Below are 19,224 nucleotides of genomic sequence, written 5' to 3'. Positions count from 1 at the left end.
TAGTCTGATTCTCACGCCGAAGGGTGGTCACAAGGAGGAACCCCCCCTTCTCAGTGATGAGCTTACGGTGTCTGTTTTGCAGGTTGAGAAGAATAACCATCTTTGCCGGACCTAACCCTCGTGGGAAACATCTACTTAACCCTAAGATTATCCTTAATCTGTCGGGATCATTTAGTGTTTCTTCATCTTAGTTATCTTTTATATTATACGTACACGGGTATGGTATATTTCACTTTAAAAAATATTAAAATACGTAGATAATGATGTCCTAAATGCATGATGACTAATGTAAACAAATATATGTAAGAATTACGTTTGTTGTTCTACAACTTGTATATGAGAAGAAGAATGTATAATTAGATAATTCTTATGAATCCCCGTTCTAAAAAAACTTGTATGAAAAGATGAATGTATGATTAGATAATTTTTATGGATCGTTGCTCTAAAAAAAGATAATAATATACAGAAAAGTAGTTGCAAACACATATAGGTTTAAAAGTTAAACTAATACACAATAACTTTCAAAAACGACATCTTCATTCTAACAACTCGAACCGATGTCTTCATTCTTGCAACTTGAACCGACGTCTTCATTATCGCAACTCAAACCGTAGAAATCACCTAACAAAACATATTACATTAGTAAAATGAAGCTTAAAATTTTGTAAGCGTTTTCGATAAGAAAATGAAAGCATTCGTTTATGTTCGTTCACTAACAAAATAAACAAACGGTTCACTGGCATTAATGAATGAACATAAATGAATAAACATGTCAGCTTCAGATTTTGATTTATTTGCAAACAGATCGGTTGTTTGCTTATCAAGGGTATTTATGGTAATAGTCAATTTTTGGTCTCAAGCTTTCAAGGTTAATGGGTCATTAACTAAGCAAATTATGACAATTTTGACAATTTTAGTCAAACAACAAGTTATCTTTTAGTTTGGGCCGTTAGATATAAGCAAACATTAAAATGATAGAATTTGGGCTAACCTTGAGACGCCTCAACAGTCCAACCATCAAGCATTTGTACCAGTTTGTTGTTGGTCCATGGATATCTAAATTCGATTATTAAAACATTAGTACTTGAGTAAAAATATGTGTGTGTATATACAAATTGTTATATAAACAAGTTTTTGAAAACTAACGCATTTAAATAACCATCTTCAAAAAGATTTGATTTTAACACTTCAGACTGGTAATTGTCTTCATCAACCTAAATTAACAAACAATCTGTTATAACACTAACAAATCAAACTAAAAAAACAAAAAAATATGAGAGTAAATGGGCCGGCTACCAGTTGATAAAACGAACTGCTCGCGAAGTTCTCACCGTGAAATTGTGGGGAGACACGACCCACTTGATCAGTCTAAAATAGCAAACAAATTGTTATAATATAAACAAATCAAACTAAAGTAAAAACTATATATTAGAGTAAATCGGAGACATGACCCATACGTTTTTTTCTATATGCATGACATCTAGATAATGGACTACTTTTAAATCTTTCCAATAAGGTAAATCCCAAAAGATTGACTTTTTTTTTCCAGATGACTCCTTTCGTAACACGAGATCTTTTCCCCAGCACAGTACTTAGGTTGTTAACTTGTAAATATGGATTGGACCGTGTTTGCATCGTTCGGTGCTCAACCTCTCCGTTAAACTCAGCTTTTTTATTCCTAAAAATGTGACCCCTCGGAAGGAATCTTCGATGGTCCATGTATACATGTTTTTTGCAATTTTTTAAATATATCGAGCTTGTTTCATTCTCACAATCAGGACAAGCTTTCTTACCCTTCACCTTGTATCCGGACAAGTTACAATATGCTGGAAAATCATTTATTGTACAGAAAATCATGGCACGAAATTGAAAGTGTTCTTTCTTATAAGCATCATATACATTTACACTTGAATCCCAAAGGGTTTTTAAGTCATCAATCAAATGAGACAAGTACACGTCAATATTATTACCAGGTTGTCTCGGACCCTGAATCAACAACGACATCATGATGTATTTCCGTTTCATGCATAACCATGGTGGAAGATTGTAGATTCATAAAAGAACCGGCCACTTACTATGACGAGTACTCATGGTCCCAAAAGGACTGATCCCATCTGAACTAAGCCCAAACCGTATTTTTGTCGCCTCCTTCCCGAATTCACGATACTTGTTATCAATGGTTTTGCCATTGAGGTGAATCCGCCACGTGTCTTATTTTCCATCAATTACACGTTCTTCAAAATGCCAACATAATAATTTGGCTTTTTTCGTTTGAAAATAACCTTTTCAGTCTCGGTATAATAGGGAGATACCACAATAATTTAGCCGGCGGTCGTTTTATTGTCATCTCTTCATCAAAATCACCTGAATCGTTTATCTGTTTATACCTTGATGCGCCGCACACAACACATTTATGTTTATTTTCATATTGATTTTGTATACAACATACAATCATTTGGACAGGCGTGTATTCTTTCAACTTCCAATCCCATCGGACACATCAACTTCTTTGCTTGGTATGTTGAAATTGGTAATTCATTGTCTCTCGCAAGCCTACCATGTCAAAACACTAATAATTCTGTGAAACTTTTATCGCTCCATCCGTTTTTTAACTTTAAGTTAAGCAAGTTCAATACTGTATCAAGTTTATTAAAATTAGAACTGGGATATAACGGTTTTTCTGCTTCTTCAAATAGGTGTTGTAAAGTTTAGTCTATGTTGATTTGTGTAGCATGCTTTTAAAAAATGTTGGTAACAATTACTATCTAAAATACAAACAATTTCTGTTCTTGGTTGTTATCACACATCATTGATTCTCTCCTAGGTGTTGTGAAATTTCGTGGAAAGTGCAAATTACACGTCAATGGCTTACATATATCTCAATCAATATCACGGAGAAAGTGTGGTTTATTAGTAACACCCTTTTCCATTTTCAGATGTTGTATGTTATAGTGATGGGGTATTATATATATATATATATATATATATATATATATATATATATATATATATATATATATATTTAAAAAGCATTCACAACTTCTCTCACAGTGACAATTGTTCATTCAATTCACAACTTATAATGCTATAAGTACTTACTTGCAATACACACCTATACATACAATCAATACATACATACATACATTACACACATAGTTCTATACTTATCTTCATTTGGGAGCCGATCTTTACACGTGGGCGTGATTTGTGCGATAGATGAACTGTCTCTAAGCCCATGATGAATGTTTATCGTTGCCGGGTTCCGATTCCAAACCCTTGGTGGCGGTGGGCTGTTGTGGTTGACCATTAACTCCTGTCGGTTCCACCCTCTTCAACAGCCGCCATTGTGTTCACCGTCTTCAACCACCACCATCTAGAAACCCTAGGTGGTGTGTTGTAGGCGGGGTCCGGTGGTCAGTTGTGTGGTGGTGTTTTGCTGAGGTGTTGGTAGACGACCTCGAAAGGGTGGGCGAGGTGGTTAACCTACTGTTGCCGGGTTTATGTTTGGAAACCCTAGGTGACGGTGGTTGGTAACGGCGGTGGTCCGATGGCCGTGAAACCTTTAATTGCAGAAGCGGTAAAACTGATATGGTTATTTTCTGTCTGATCTTTTGAACTGATGTGATTACCTCTAAATATGCAATGTTTAATGGGTGATGTCTTACTGTTTGCGATGTTTTAGGTTAACTGTTGTGTTTTGTGGTTGGCTCTATTGTTTCTTCCGGTTACAACTTGCTTTATGGCTGTGATGATGCTCCGTTTTTTGGCGTGGCAACATATGTTGCAGCCATTGTGCGGACCTGAGCCTCATGTAGGCAGTGAACTTACATTATTTGTGTTTTCATGAAATTACAATATGTTGCCAACGAATCATATAGCATATGGAATATTTTGCTAAGAACGTGCGGGCGGTGTGGTGCCTTATGTCTATTTTGTGACGTGAGATGCGGTGCACATGAGGTGTTCGATGAAATGTGCCTCTCTCTTCATTTGGGTTTAAAAAAGGCTGTCATGGTTTTCTAAGCGTAGGAACGCTGCACATAAGGTGTTTGACTTGATGCTACAAGACTTCAACTGCCACCGATTAGGCATCCAATAGGTGCTTTCCATGTGCATCTTCCTTTTGACAACATCTGCATATTTTCCATCGCTTTTCTTTCACAAAGAAATTTACAAAAACAGAAAGACAACGACGACGCAATTCAATCCACGAAGCAAGTTTAATATGAAGAATAAAATGTAAACTCCTCTAAAAATTACAAAGCTACCTTTAACTTCTTAAGATTGGTAAATAGACACTTATATTTAAAATAGTAATATATATATATATATATATATATATATATATATATGATCAACCAACTCTCACTTGTAAAAGATACAATATGAATTGAAGAAACACGGATCCGTTCTCCTAACCGGGTCCTGGATCCAATGAGTCAACCGGGTAGGATACAATAACAACTAACGCGATATGAGCACAACATCCCAAAGTCCAGTGACCGGAACCCGCAAAACAGACACCGTGAGCTCGTTACGAGAAGGACAAGAGGGGGATCTTCCCGTAACCACCCTCCGGCGTGAGAATAAGTACAGTTCTGATGCAGAGAAAGTACTGAAGTATTGAGAGTAGATAGTAGAGAGTGGATGAATACCTCATGCAGGTTGAGAGGGTATTTATAGCCGAATGATGTGGGAATATGATTGGGCCGGCTGTCTCATTCTAGAAGATCCCTCGTAACCGTCAGGACGCGTGTCCTTACGTGATAGGTTGAGCTATACGTCCCATGCGCATGGGTATAACAACCTGGACACACGTCACTATATGATAGGACGAGTTGATCCCTAGCCATGTGCACAGTTATAACAACCTGGCCAGCTGTCATTCTTTCATTGGTTGACGTATCACGTATTCTTCTAGTAACAATCGTGTTTACTCTTCTAGAAGGTAATTAGTTAATTACAGCTGTCTAGTTGGCATTGCCTTCCGGTGATCTTGGCGGGTAGATGTGCTATCACGCGGATGACATTTGAGGGTGCCTGGATGCTTCCGCGTAAGATAAGTTGTGCGGGTGATCTATATGCCTCGCGGGTGGCATACGGGGGGTTTCTCTCCGACCCGCGGGTGATACTTAAGGGTATTTGGGTCTTTTTGGTACCTACCTCTATAAGTCCCCCAGTCCAGTGTTTCTTCCGGCGTAAAGTTTTTATGCGGGTGAAATTTTGGAATTAAGATATATTTGGGGGTTTTTGAATTTTTGAGTTTGGTAGAAATATCTTCTGTTGGTGTGGATAACCGTGAAAAAGGACAAGATGACCACTTCTAGGCGCGTGAACAGATGATGGGACGTTTATGCCGGCTGTCACTGTACCCGACTGTACACCTTTTTCTCTTTTTCGAATTTCCCGCGTGACGTGGTGTCTGCTGAGTGGGCGATGACTTTCTCTCTTCACTATTCATATCCCATCGCATTAATTGCGATGAGTATAAACAGTGGATGTTAACTTCCTTACGAAGTTTTATCGCCCTTGATTCTCTTCATTCTTCTTTGTTTTCTCTCAACTTATTGACCGATCCTTCGATTTTCTTCACGATTGCTCGCTGTTTTCCATTTATAATCGAATCAATGGCTAGTAGAGCAGGATCTTTGGAACCGAGTATTGATACTACATATATTAAATGGGATATCTCTGAATATGAAACGTTGCTTCGTATTTACGGTATCCCACCAGAATGGGGTCCCGAATTTCCCAGTGCTGGGTCTGTCGCGAGCATGCCTCCTGCCGGCAAAATGGCAGTGTACTCCGACTACTTTGTTTATGTGAATCTTCGGTTTCCTATAACCAAGTTTCTCATGAAGGTTTTAAGTGCTTATAGGATCCATTTATCCCAATTGCACCCCCTTACACTTATGCAGATTCGACACTTCGAATTTCTGTGTACGGAGAAAGGGATGTTGCCTCGCATTGACCGATTCCCGGTGTTCTACCGGATGACCAACCGTGGTGGATGGTTCAAGTGCAATCCTGTAGCTGACAGGATTATTAGCATCATGCCCGAGGGAGGCTCGAAAGACTGGCGCCACAAATTCTTCTGGATCAGAAGACGTCGTTCCGGACGTTAAGGTTCGTCGTCCGACCAATGAGGCACTTTTAGAAGTTGTGACGGACCCTCACGAGGGTCGGGAGTGGTTCTGCACATTGGTCTCGGAACCATCTCCGATGCGGGTTCTGCCCGAGGAGGCCCTAGTATGGGCGGGCATGAGCCGCTTGTAGCCGTATCCAGACTTGGAGCCCGTTTCAATGGGCGTGAATGAACGTACCTTACATTCCCTTTTCTCTATGTTATTTATTATGAAAGTGTTAACTGACTTCTCATATATTTTTTCAGGTGACGGGCCTATGCTGAATGCCCTTTTTGACAGTAGGGGTGTACGGGAAAGCGCATCGGTGATGTGAAAGAGACGCCTGCCCCGGAAAGGACATATAATCAATTTCTCTTCCCCACTAGGATATGCGCTGAACCAGCGGCGTCAGAAGCTATCTTCCAGATAGGTGCGTAAATCCTTAACCCTCACCCGCTCAACACTGTTACTTCTGATAGGGTCTTTCTTCGAGTGACGAACCCTCATCGCAGGAAAAATAAGATTCTGATGATGTGTCTGAATTTTCATCTGTTTCGCATCTGCTGACAGAATTGGAGCGGAAGAGGACTTTTGAATCTCTCCGGGCGAGTGACGCGGGCGGTAGCCACACGTACACCGAGGAAGGTCCGGAAACTAAGAAGCAGCGGAAGCAGCATCCGAGGAAGCAAAGAGTCAGCGGAAGCAGCATCCGGAAACTAAGGGGATGGCTGGTAAGTCGTTGCTTCAACTGTACGTTTCCCTTTAATGTTTTACTTAATACTTAAATTCAATTTTGTTGTTTGTAGATTCGACTGACGTTGTTGGTGAGAGTTTTTTCATGAAACCAGCAACTCCACCAGCGGGAGATGAAAAACTACCGTCCCCGACGCCTGAGAGCGAGAAGTTATCATCTTCGCCACCGGAGAAGGAAGGCAAACCATCAACTCCTCCGTATGAGGAGAAACAAGAGGGCCCGCTCCCTCCGCCGGATATTAAGGATCCCTTGGCTTACCTATTTGAGACTTGAAACGCTTCCAGCTCTGCAGGAAAAGATACGGTTGTGGACGAAGAGGCGTCCAAAAAGCAGGAATCACTATCGCCAACTCGATCAAGATTCTTGGTAACACCCTCCTCTTCTGCAACAGACGTTGAAGGTGTGGTGCGCTCCAAAACGTCACACTTCGACTATTATGGGAAGCCCAATCCAGGGGTGGATAACGAGATGTTTATCCCGAACTGGAACATCGTGAAAGGGCCTCGTTTTACTGATCCGAACACTTGTGTGACATTTGTCAACCAATGTGTCCCGACAGCGGAGCGGATCCATCAGCGCGGTCGCCCTCGCCAAGATCTTTATCATGACTATTCCTCGTCCTTATCCAACACTATGGCTTGTGGGAAAGAAATTTTACGCGAGTGGCGATCAATGGGGGAGCGATGGGGTGAGCTGTTTCAATCTTCTGAGGAAGCGAAGAAGGAATCTCATGAGCAACGCCAGGCTACCAATACTGCCAAGTGGAAGCAGTCTGATGCTGAAATCGCTCTCAGAAATGAGAAGGATAGGCATACGGCTGCTACCCGTCAATGGGAAGAAGCTTGCAAGAAGCAAAACATCGTTCTTCAAGCTACCCGGGCTGAAACTCAAAAGAAGAAAGATAACTTGGCTAAGGCACTTGAAGCCAATTCGGCGTTAGAAGAACAAGTGGCCCGCCAAGGCGTCCTTATCCAGGAGCATGAGGCGGAATCCAAGGTGCAGAAGGAGCGGGCGGAGCTCAATGAGAAAATGGCTGATGATATGCAGGCTGCCTATGACTCACTTCTGCAAGCCCGCGATGAAGCGGAAGCCCGTGCGGCGGAATACTTAAATGAAAAGCAAAAAATCACCGCCGGGTACAATGAGCTTCAGGAGAGGGCGGAGCGGGCAGGGAGGGAATGACGTTGGCTGTTGGGCCAAGGTCTTAAAGTGGTATGTTATCCCACTCTTCCACTATTACCCATATTTTTTGTGTTTTTAACAATTGTTAATGAATTTGTTTTTCCTCTATAGGTCATCAAGCATATCAAGGAGGGGACATAATTGTCAGATAGCTTGGCTTTCTTGCTCACTGCTTCTTCCAACTCCGGCCGCGTGTTGGGCTTTAATGAAGGAATGGGTCATGCCCAAGCCGGTCGTCCTTTTGAAGAACACCCACTGCATGGACGGAATGTTGCCCAAGAGTATGATATGCACCTTAATGAGTATGACAACTTATCATTCCCCTTGGAGAACATGCTTCCAGAATTTGCAGCGGCCAGTGACGGGGTGGAACCGTTGAAGGAATACTTGTGGGAAGGAACGGAAGACAATCCGCTTACATCTCCTGAGGATACGTCCGCTCAAGACCCTTAGACTAGATGTAAACTTGTATTTTCTTTTCATAATTTGTAAACATCTTTCGTTATGAATGAAAAGAATCTTTTGTCTTCTTGTGAGTTTTGTATTACTTTTTTGTTAGGATAATATCTTAAGATATTTTTGAATTGTGCAAGTGGGAGAAAAATTATGACGTGGCGGACAGAGAAATATTGCTGGACAGTTGATAAGACGTTCCTGACGTCTTTCTACAGTCTATTGTGATTTTCGTCTTTCCCGCCTGACGTGTCACCCGTTAATTGGATTGTATTTTCTCTCTCCACTGGCATCCCATCCATCTCATTAACTGCGATGTGTATAAATAGGCCGTTTCCCCCTTCTCGTTTATTCTTATCTTCTAATTCCTCTTTTCTTCTCTAATTCCAGATCTAAAACTTCCAGTTGTTCTTATCTTCTAATTCTTTTGATTCACAATGGGTAAAGAAAAGAAGAGTGACTCCTCCATAGACAACGTCTTTCTCCATTGGAAGGAGAGAGATTAACAAGGTATCGTCAACGTTTACGGCTTGACGCCTTAATGGGAACCTGTGTACCCGGCGAAGGGTTCCATCGCCACCAATCCTCCGGCGAATAAGATAGCTGTATACGCAGACCACTTTACCACGGGGAACTTCAGGTTGCCTGTAACGAAGTTTATTCAGGACGTCTTGACGGCCTATGGGATCCACTTGTCACAGATCCATCCCTTTGGGATGTTGAGAATTCGACACTTCGAATTCTATTGTCAGGCTCACAACATGGAGCCTACCGTTGGCTGGTTCGTTGTCTTTTATAAGATTGATAACCGCGGCGGGTGGTATAGTTGGTCCACCACCGGGAAGGGCATCATTGGTACAGAGTGGTATCGGAGTCTCCACGATTGGAAGCCCAAGTTCTTTTGGGTCCGGGAAGACGTCATTCCGTTCGAGATGACGTATTGCAAAGCCGAAGACGGGCTGGCTATGGGCCATGGTACCACAGAAGTGAACCTCCCATGGTTCAAACCTTTAACCCAAACGCCCACTCCCATGAGTACAATACATGAGGAGGCAATGGTGGCTGCCAAGATGAGCTGTTTATGACCGTTTACTGATTTGGAGCCATATTACGAGAAGCCCAATAAAAGTAACTTTATCTATGCTTTTTTAAGGTTTCGCCTAAATTCTAACGGTTCTTTTTATATATGCAGGTGAGGGCTCCATCTTCAGCAGGCTCCTAGACCACGAGGAAGGTCTAATGGTGCACCGTCCTATTGATTCAAAGGACACACCCATTCTTGAGCGTACCCGCAACAATTTTTTGTTCCCCGCCACGCTCCGCCCGGAACCCGTGGTTTCCAAGGTGATGTTTGCTAAAGGTGAGGAGTTTGCTGTTAAAGGTGGGGGAATTTTGAAACCCCGACCAAATATTGCTGCTACTTCTAGCGGGGTGATCGTACTCCTTTCGTCTAGCAAGGAGTCATCATCCCGTGAAGAAGGGTTTTCAGTTGGTGCTACTGTCACTTTGAAAACCCTACGTTCGATTGTAGGTTTGACCCGAAAGCAGAACCAGAACCCAACCACTAGCAAGGCGGCGGGTGATGAAGGTGCTGACGCCACTGCCGAAGATGAACATCGAGCTGTCGACGATATCATCGTCGAAGGTGGACATCAAACTGCTAATGTAGGTGCGTTTAAGGCGTCTGGCAAGCTAAAGGTGCAGTCCACCAAGCCTGCCGTTGCCCAAAAAACAGAAGAAGACGAAGCTAGAAGCTCGTCTTCAACAACTTGCACCCACCGATGGTTCTTTAGGTAACTTCGATAATTTTCAAGAATTGATAATTGCTTTTCATTTTATGAAGTATGTTACTGATATAGAGATGTTGCTTTTTCAGAATTCGAGAAAAAATCTTCTGAGGACCTTTCAGGTCCGAGGGGATCAACACCGCCTGTGACACCACCAACGTCCCCATCGACGGGTGCACAGGAGACGGTGGTTTTTACGGATACCCCTCCACTTGGTGGTAAGGAAGACGGGAACCTTAAAGACCACACCATTTCTTCACCTTTCCAAGCTTCCTATCGTTTTAAGGATCAAGGGAGGGTTAGCACCTACGGTCGTGGCCCACAGATGTCCTTGTCCCAGCACGGGGAAGACTCTTCAATGCATCGTCCGCATTGGTCCATACGCCAGGACTCAACTTTTTCTGATGCGGATATTTGTCTGGAATACCTGTAGGGGGTCTTCCTCCTGCGGAGAGTAAGCGTCAGTGCGGGCGTCCGTGCCAAGAGTTACTGAACTCCTACTCTTATAGCCTGGCCAACACTGTCTCCACCACTCAAGAATTATGTTGAGACTAGCTAGGCATGAATGAGGAGTGGGAGGAGTTGGAAATTAGGGCAAACCAGGCGGAGAAAGAGGCTAACGACAACCGCCTGGCTGCTGATAAAGCCGAACGACAGTTGGTGGATGCCAAAGCGGCGTTGGAAGCGGAGAAAGCTCACCGATTTGTTGCTGAGGAAGCTAAAGTTGTTCTTCAGCAACAATTGGACGAACGTGACAAGTTGATAAGAACTCTGCAGGCTGAGTCAGCCTCCAATGACAAACGCCTTGCAACTCTTGCTGCCAAGAACAAGGAGCAAGCCTTGGAGTGTGTTGAGCACAAAATGAAGCTTGTCCGAGCCGAGGCGGACAAAATGGTTGCTGGCGGAAGGAGTTCCCAAGATAACTCTCACTGTCCCTCACATTCCTTTGTAAATAGTAGTTCTGACTAGAAAGCTTGCTTATGTCTTTCATGTTAACAGGTTATTGCCCACGTCCGGGAGGGCGATGAGCTTGGCAACTGCCTCGCCACACTTTTGATCGCGTCTTCTCAGGCTGGCCGCCAGACGGGTTTCCGGGAAGGTATTAAATTTGCTGAAGAAAATAGACTTCTCGAGGAATACGTCTTGCACGGCCAGGATAATGCTAAAATTCTTGATGAGAAGACGAAGATATTTGACAATTTGAAGTTCACTATTGAAAGTCAAATCGTCGAGCCTACGGATCAAGAAGATGGGGTGGAACAGCTGAAGGAGCTCCTTGCGACTGAGGATGACGATCAAGAAGAAGACGAAGATGCTGTATAATAATTGTCATCTTGTATTTTTATACTTCTGCATAAGTCTGTCTTCTTTGTAATTAACATCTTTTTGTAATCCCGTTTGTACATATATAAGAAGTTTGTCTCATCTGGTACACTTTGTCTTATTCTTCATAATATAAGTGCTTATAGGATCTTCTTATTTGTCAATAACGGATTATATTTTGGCACGCAGACCAGAACATAAAATTAGAATGTGGAATTATTAAACTTTCCATAAAAGAGGCATAAGCCAAACGAAATTACAAGGAATGACGTTACATGTCCTTTACTAGTCTATCAGGCACGCAAGCCAAAAATAAAAAGTAAATAACACGTCTTACTAGATATAACATTTCTTTAACTGTGCCACATTCCAAGTTCTAGGGACCTCAGTCCCATCAAACTTTTCTAACTTGTAAGCACCCTTTGATAACACTTGTTTAATCTTGTCAGGGCCTTCCCAAGTTGGGGCCAACTTGCCCGGGGGCTCTTGGCCGGAAGCTTCGTTACTCCGAGAGACAAAGTCTCCCGCATCAAACATGCATTTTTGGACCCGCGAGTCATAATATTTATGCAATTGGCGTTTATAGTTATGCTCGCGGATTGATGCCAATTCTCTTCTTTCTTCGAGAAGGTTGAGGTTCATCCGTAACTCTTTTTCGTTATCATCGATCAACAGAGTTCGTGCGGATGGAACCCCAATTTCGGCCGGGATCATGGCTTCGGTACCATAGGTTAAACTGAACGGTGTTTCCGAATTACTTGAATTCTTTTGGGTGCGGAAGGCCCAAAGTACTTGGGGCAATTCGTCAACCCAGCCTGTTCGTTTTATAACTAACCTCGCTTTAATCCCTTCTTTGATTGTCCGGTTGGTTCGTTCGACTTGATCGTTGGCTTGCGGATGAGCTACAGATGTGAAAATCTGAGTAACATGAAGCTCTTTCAACCATTCTTGTAACCCGCTATTCGCAAATTGAGTACTGTTGTCACTCACAAGTTCTAGCGGAAGACCAAACCGACATATTATGAATTCCCAAAGGAATTTCTTGACACTTGATGCCATAATGGATGCGACTGGTTTGGCTTCCACCCACTTGGTGAAGTAATCAATGGCCATGATTAGAAATTTGACACGTCCCGGGGCTTCAGGAAAAGGTCCCATGATGTCAATAGCCCATTTTTGGAACGGCCAAGCGGAAGTGACTGGAACGAGTTAGTTCTTTGGTCGCAGTGTGTTGGGAGCATGACGCTAACAAGAATCAAATTTCTTGATTTCCGCAAGGCATCCAAATGCATTCCCGGCCAGTAGTATCCAACATTCATAAGTTTTGCTACAACCATTCTTGCGCCCGCGTGGAGACCACAAATGCCTTCATGAACTTCCCTGAATAAGTAGTTTGCGTCCTCGGCATCCACACATCTAAATAGCGGGCCGAGGAAGGAACGTCGATACAGAACACCATCATTCATCTGGTAATTCAAGGCCTTATGTTTTATCTTCCGGGCTGTGGTTTTTTCCGCCAGTAGGACCCCTGATGACAAATAGGACATAATCGGAGTCATCTAGGATTCCATGCCTGTTTGAATTACCAAAACTTGATTCAGAGGGACGTACGAGCGATCTAAGTCTTCAACACGGATGTCCTTAGCAAAGTGCTCGAAGTTTGTTGAAGCCAATTTGCTAAAGGTGTCCGCCGACTTGTTCTCACTTCTCTTTATATGAATTACTTTGCATTAAGAGAATTGGAGGATCATGTCCTTCGCTTGTGACAAGTATGAAGCCATTACATTGTTTTTTGCTTCATAAGTTCCATTGATTTGCCCTGCGATCAGCATCGAATCCACCCGCGCTTCTAGGTGCTTCACCCCAAGTTTTTTAGCTATCCGTAGGCTTGACAGAAAAGCTTCATACTCCGCCTCATTGTTAGTACTTTTAAAGTCTAACTTGATGGCGTAAGTAAATTCATGACCTTCGGGATTGACTAGCCTGAGGCCTGCGCCAGATCTCTTACTACTGGATGCTCCATGTCACACCCCGACCAAAGGCAGAACATGCCGGGGCGTAACGTATTGATTGGACAGTAGCTCGAAAGACACTAATTAAAGTGACAATAATTATTTCCATTAATATCAAAACAAGTACACAAATTCAATAAACAGAACAATTACATCATATATATTGTTTGATAAATATCCTAACGTAAAAACTAATATCTTTAATCTTGATCAATGTAAATTACTTGTACCAGTAGCATGTATAAAAATAGAGTTTGTCAACACGAATGTTGGTGAGAATACATAAGTTTTAGTTGAGATACATATAAAGATAAAAACCACAATTCATATGTAAATGATGAGTATTACAATTCTTATGAACATGTAAACAATTAAATAGATGTCGACCCGTTCTTATTGATACGAAATCAATTTACTTGGGTAAATGTATGATCATACTAGATGATGATAGATGAGGATGAGATTCCAACCACCAAACATAAAATAAACAATTAAGCACATAGAGCATTATCATAGAGCATGCAATAATCACACATAAACATATATTGAATTGTGTTTTGAATAGATGTGGAAATAAAAATGAGTAATTTAAATAGGGTATACATGTCACCCCTAAAATTATAAAAGATGAAAAAGAGGGATATGTAAACTCACCTTATAGAGTAGGATAAACGAAGACGAGATAATAAAAGAAAGAGCAAGGATGAAAACGGTCAAGCTTCCCGAGATTTGCCAACAATTAATCCTAGTTGTTAACGATAAAGTGTGTTGAATATAAAAGACAAAATAATAAGACGGATTTTGGGTCTCGATAAGGTTATTAATCTTGTTGTCATTTTATTATGGTTGTTTATTATCATTAACGTGATTATCATTATTGTTATTATTATTATTATTATTATTATTATTATTCTGATTATTATTTGGTTTGGTAACACATTAATCTTTGATAAGTAGCCACTATTTGTAATAGGTATATTAACAAAGAAAGTTAAAATAAAGTTTATTCTTTGAACATTAATAAGTTATTTGTTCGGTTGAACGATAAAAGAAAACATTAATAATATCATTGTTATACTATGTCTATATATGTATACAATTATATATATGTAAAACAATAGCCCGAGGTACGGTTCATCAATATATTGTTTATTTAGTGTTGTATATATATAATAACTAAAAAAAAGTTGATTAAAAATGGATTTTAGAAAAATATAAATAAAAAACCGGGCCTGAGAGACTCGAACCCGCGCCCGAGGCCGGTTCAAGCTTTAAGACAGCATGCGCTGGCCATCAGGCCAGCGCCTCAAGTTGATGAAATAATGAAGCTGGAAATTTAAATACACAGAAAGCAGTTTATGCATAATCAGGTTACCTTGGATATTAACGAATTGAGGACGAACAAAGAACATGAGTGTGCGGCCCTGTTTTGATCTTAAACGAGTATTAGACGGCCTTGTATACTGTAATTATCTTAGGGGTTTGTGTCGCAATGTAGAGAGGGTGGTGTGGGCGAGTTTGATTGTAAAATGGTCGAGTATTTATAGTGGTTTAGGAGTTTGTTATCCGCGGTTCGTTATTACGAATTAGCTGTCAAAACATTATTATTTTCCCCAATTAGAACGTCGGTGTGAAGTATTTTTGGTAGGCTAATGATTTGGTAAGGTCAACTGGGTTGATTATGCCCGAAAATTGAGGTCCAAGAAAAGGGGGGGGGGGGTATGGCGTCGGTGGAAGAGAGGGAGGAAGAAAGAGATTTAGAAAATATTTGCAGTTTGGTCCTTGATAAATGGTTGTTGGTTCAAAAGTGAATTAAAGTTAATTGAGGGGTTAATTTTATACATGAAACATAGTTATAATCAAATAAAAATAAATAAATAAATAAAATATTAGACATAACGAACTTTATTGACAAAATACCCAAACCCGAACCCGGGTCGGGTAGTGATTACAAACCAAAAGGAAACTAAATTTTACACTCCATCCGTGAATAATGACCAGATATGTCCTTGTTCCGGAGGTAGTTGGGGCTGTTGTTCAACTAAACATTCTTTTCCTTTATGCTACGGAACCTCTGTGACGAAGTCCGCCAACACTTGTCCTTTGATTGCTGGTCTGGGTTTGTACTCAATCGCGTGCTCACCCAATTCGATGGCCCATTTTGCCAATCGCCCAGACAGTTCTGGTTTGCTTAGTACATTCTTGAGTTTGTACCCCGTCAACACGTTAATGGGATGACCTTGGAAATACCTGCGGAGCCGCCTGGCAGCATAGACCAACGCCAGAACCAGTTTTTCGAGCATTGAGTATCTGGTTACCGGGTCTGTCAACGTCCTACTGACATAATAGATTGGTGTTTGGACATTCTTTCTGTCTGTAGGTAGTACGGCCCCAATGGTGATGTCAGTTGCTGACAAATACAGTATCAATGGTTCACCCGCGTGTGGTGCTGTTGGGGTAGGCAACTCCATTAAGCATCTTTTGACCTCCAGGAATGCTTGTTTAGCTTCTGCGGTCCATCAGAAATGTGCCTTCTTGAGGCAATTTCTCAAAGTTGACACGAACGGGTAAGATTTAGCTACATGATTTGCTAAGAATTTGTTTAATGCAACCAATCTTCCGTTGAGTGTCTGTACTTCCTTAAGGGACGAAGGGGAAGGCATGCGGGCTACATCCTGGACTTTATCCGGGTTGGCCTTAAAACCCGCGCCTGTAACAATCACTCCTAAGAATTTTCCTTTTTCCATGCCGAAGGAACACGTAGCTGGATTCAATTTCATGCTGATACTTCTCAAAGTTTCAAACATCTCTTCTATGTCTCTCAACATTTGATCTTCCTCAATGCTTTTGATCACGAGATCGTCCAAATAGACTTCCAAGTTTCGACCAATTTGTTTCTTAAATGTCTCATCCATCAATCGTTGATATGTAGCACCCGCGTTTTTTAAACCAAATGGCATCATCTTATAGCAGAATGTGCCTTGGTCAATGCGAAACGTTGTCTTGTCTTCATCACCCGCAACCATGCGGATTTGATGGTAGCCTTTGTAGGCATCTAAAAAACATTTGAACTTGAATGGGGCTATAACATCAACTGGATAACAGTCCTTGGGACACGCCTTGTTCAGATTATTGAAATCTATGCACATCCGCCATGTCCCATTGGTTTTGGGGACAATGACCGGATTGGCGACCCAAGTCTGGTATTGGATTGGTTATATGATTCCAGCATGTAAGAGGTCCTGAACTTGTTCGTTCATTGCTTTCGTTTGTTCTGGACCCATCTTACGCTTCTTTTGCACTATTGGTGTAAACGCTGGGTTTACTCGCAACTTATGCTATGCAATCTTTCGCGGGACCCTAGTCATGTCTGCGGGCTGCCACGCGAAAATATCGACGTTTTTTGTCGGCAACTGCTTTAAAAATGTCCTCACTATCTCATAGATAGCGGGTCCATTTGTTACATTTTGATCTGGGAACTGTTTGTTTAATACCCATTTCTCAGGCTCAGTCCGCCGAGCTTGCTTCGGAACTTTTCTGGGTTTTGAACTTTCTGTCGCGAAGCAATGACGATTAATGTGAATGATAGCCACACCAGTGAGAGTCGGAACTCCCACTGCACCGTGTGCTGTAGAAGGATCGGCATTAAAGTCACAGATCGCTTCTCGACCCAGGCTGATGCCGTGCTTTGATGTTGCTGGCAAAACCAAAAATTGAACCTCTTTGGTTCTTGAATGGATTCCGTCACTTAGAGTGACTGGAAAGGATATCACCCCTCGCGGGTGCATCACCTCGCCTCCACATCCAGATACGTGAGCATGAATGGGTTTCAACCTCTCCTTATCATCTTCATCGTACATTATATCCGACGTGCTACCAGTGTTGAAGAAAACGTACTGTGAGTGATAATGGCCAAAAAGAGCGGTGATAATCAAAGGATTCTTGTTACAAGGGCCTCCTTTGATTCGTGGAAAAATCATCGGTTCCGTTTTCCATTCTTTTTTCTCGGATTCTCTTCTCTTTCCTCCAACTTTGTATCCGCCTTGAATCATATGGACATTCAGATCCTTAACTTGTTTTTTGGGCGGGCCCTGGTTATCTCTCACGGGAACTTTACTAGTCCCTGGTTTTGCACCCTTGACCAAATGTCCAAGTTTCCCTAATTTCACAGCTGCCTCAATTTCGTTTTTCAAAGCTGTACACTCGTTCGTATTATGACCGATGTCGTCATGAAATGAACAGTGTTTCTTAGTATCAAGGAATGATCTGCTTGTGAGTGGCTGTGGTTTCCTGAAGATTATGTTCTCAGTAGTGAGAATTTCAGCTGGAGTCTTTGATAGTGGCGTCCAGTTGTTAGAGCCTCGAGTTGAGGGACCCGCTTTGTTTTTATTGCCAATCAGAGATCTGGCATCGAATGATTTAGACGCTTCCGCGAACGGCTGGAGTCTAGACCAAATGGTCCCTTTCGCCTGTTTATTCGGCCGTGGGTTCTGGAATTCAACTTTTAAGTTTTGTTTTGGATTGCTGGTTGCCAAAGTCTTCTGAGTCCTTGCGAACAGCTTCGCTGCGGTCATAATGTCATTCCAAGACGTGGGCATACCATCCCTTCCAGTTAGCATCCAAATCAATTTGTCACTCTTCACATTTTTTCGGAATGCTCCCTGCAACATATCTTCACTCACTCTGCCGATATTAAGACTTTCATTGTTAAAACGGGTAATGAAGTCTTCAATAGACTCATTATTCCGCCTAACAACGTCTAATATTTCGGACGGATCACGATTGTGTTTTATCTGCTGACTGAAGTGCTGGGAAAACTTAGCAACAAAGTTATCCCAGTTCTTGATTTGTCTGTCCGGAAGTTTCTCAAACCACTCCCGCGCTGCACCGGTGAAAGTTAATGCGAACATGTGGCACCAGTATGGAAGAGTCCAACCGCTGACTCCTCCAACAGCCACAAAATTCAGTAAATGATCGCTGGGATCAGTCATCCCATCGTATTTCCCTACAGATGTTGGGATCTTTGCATTGACCGGAAATGGAGCAGTTACAATTCGTGCAATGAACTTTGATTTCTCAGCAAAAGCAGCCGGACGGTATGGCTTAGAAAAATCTTCCTCAGCATCACCGTGATAACCCGCCTATCAAACTACCGCCTGCGGACGGGTAGTTCCTTCACGCAAGTGAAGTCGACTATCACCGCTGTAGTAACTGACATCTCCCGGACGGTATGACGGGTCGTAACTGTCATACTCGTCTAGAAGATCACTCGTAATCGTCGGGACACGTGTCCTTACGTGATAGGTTGAGCTATACGTCCCATGTGCATGGGTATAACAACCTGGACACGCGTCACTCTATGATAGGACGAGTTGATCCCTGGCCATGTGCACGGTTATAACAACCTGGCCAACTGTCCTTCTTTCATTGGTTCACGGGTCACGTATTCTTCAAGTAACAATCGTGGTTACTCTTCTAGAAGGTAATTAGTTAATTACAGTTGTCCTGTTGGCATTGCCTTCCGGTCATCTTGGCGGGTAGATGTGCTATCACGCGGATGACGTTTGAGGGTGCCTGGATGCTTCCGC

The 19,224-nt window shown here is 42.2% G+C and overlaps 1 protein-coding gene and 1 long non-coding RNA gene across 2 annotated transcripts; both read right to left on the bottom strand.

Moving 5' to 3' along the window:
• Positions 1-483: 483 nt before the first annotated feature.
• Positions 484-1,328, bottom strand: LOC143611356 (uncharacterized). Its single transcript, XR_013149757.1, has 4 exons — positions 1,297-1,328; positions 1,143-1,214; positions 992-1,056; positions 484-621 (listed from the first exon to the last, which is right to left on the bottom strand). It is a non-coding gene; the product is annotated as an uncharacterized LOC143611356 (long non-coding RNA).
• A 15,646-nt stretch (positions 1,329-16,974) lies between these two features.
• Positions 16,975-18,627, bottom strand: LOC143611358 (uncharacterized). The gene has a single exon (XM_077085569.1). The coding sequence runs from the start codon at positions 18,625-18,627 to the stop codon at positions 16,975-16,977; it is 1,653 nt and encodes a 550-aa protein (XP_076941684.1).
• Between the last annotated feature and the right edge of the window lie 597 nt (positions 18,628-19,224).

Source organism: Bidens hawaiensis, unplaced genomic scaffold (genome assembly GCF_021521415.1).
Source record: "Bidens hawaiensis isolate Kalapana, Puna unplaced genomic scaffold, B.hawaiensis_p1.1 tig00030806_1, whole genome shotgun sequence".
NCBI lineage: Eukaryota > Viridiplantae > Streptophyta > Magnoliopsida > Asterales > Asteraceae > Bidens > Bidens hawaiensis.
The sequence above is the reverse complement of the archived record's forward strand: the minus strand, read 5'-3'. Positions and strand labels throughout refer to the sequence as shown.

Coding starts and splice junctions, on each gene's coding strand:
- LOC143611358 (XM_077085569.1), bottom strand. CDS start 18,627: ATGACTGATCCCAGCGATCATTTACTGAATTTTGTGGCTGTTGGAGGA.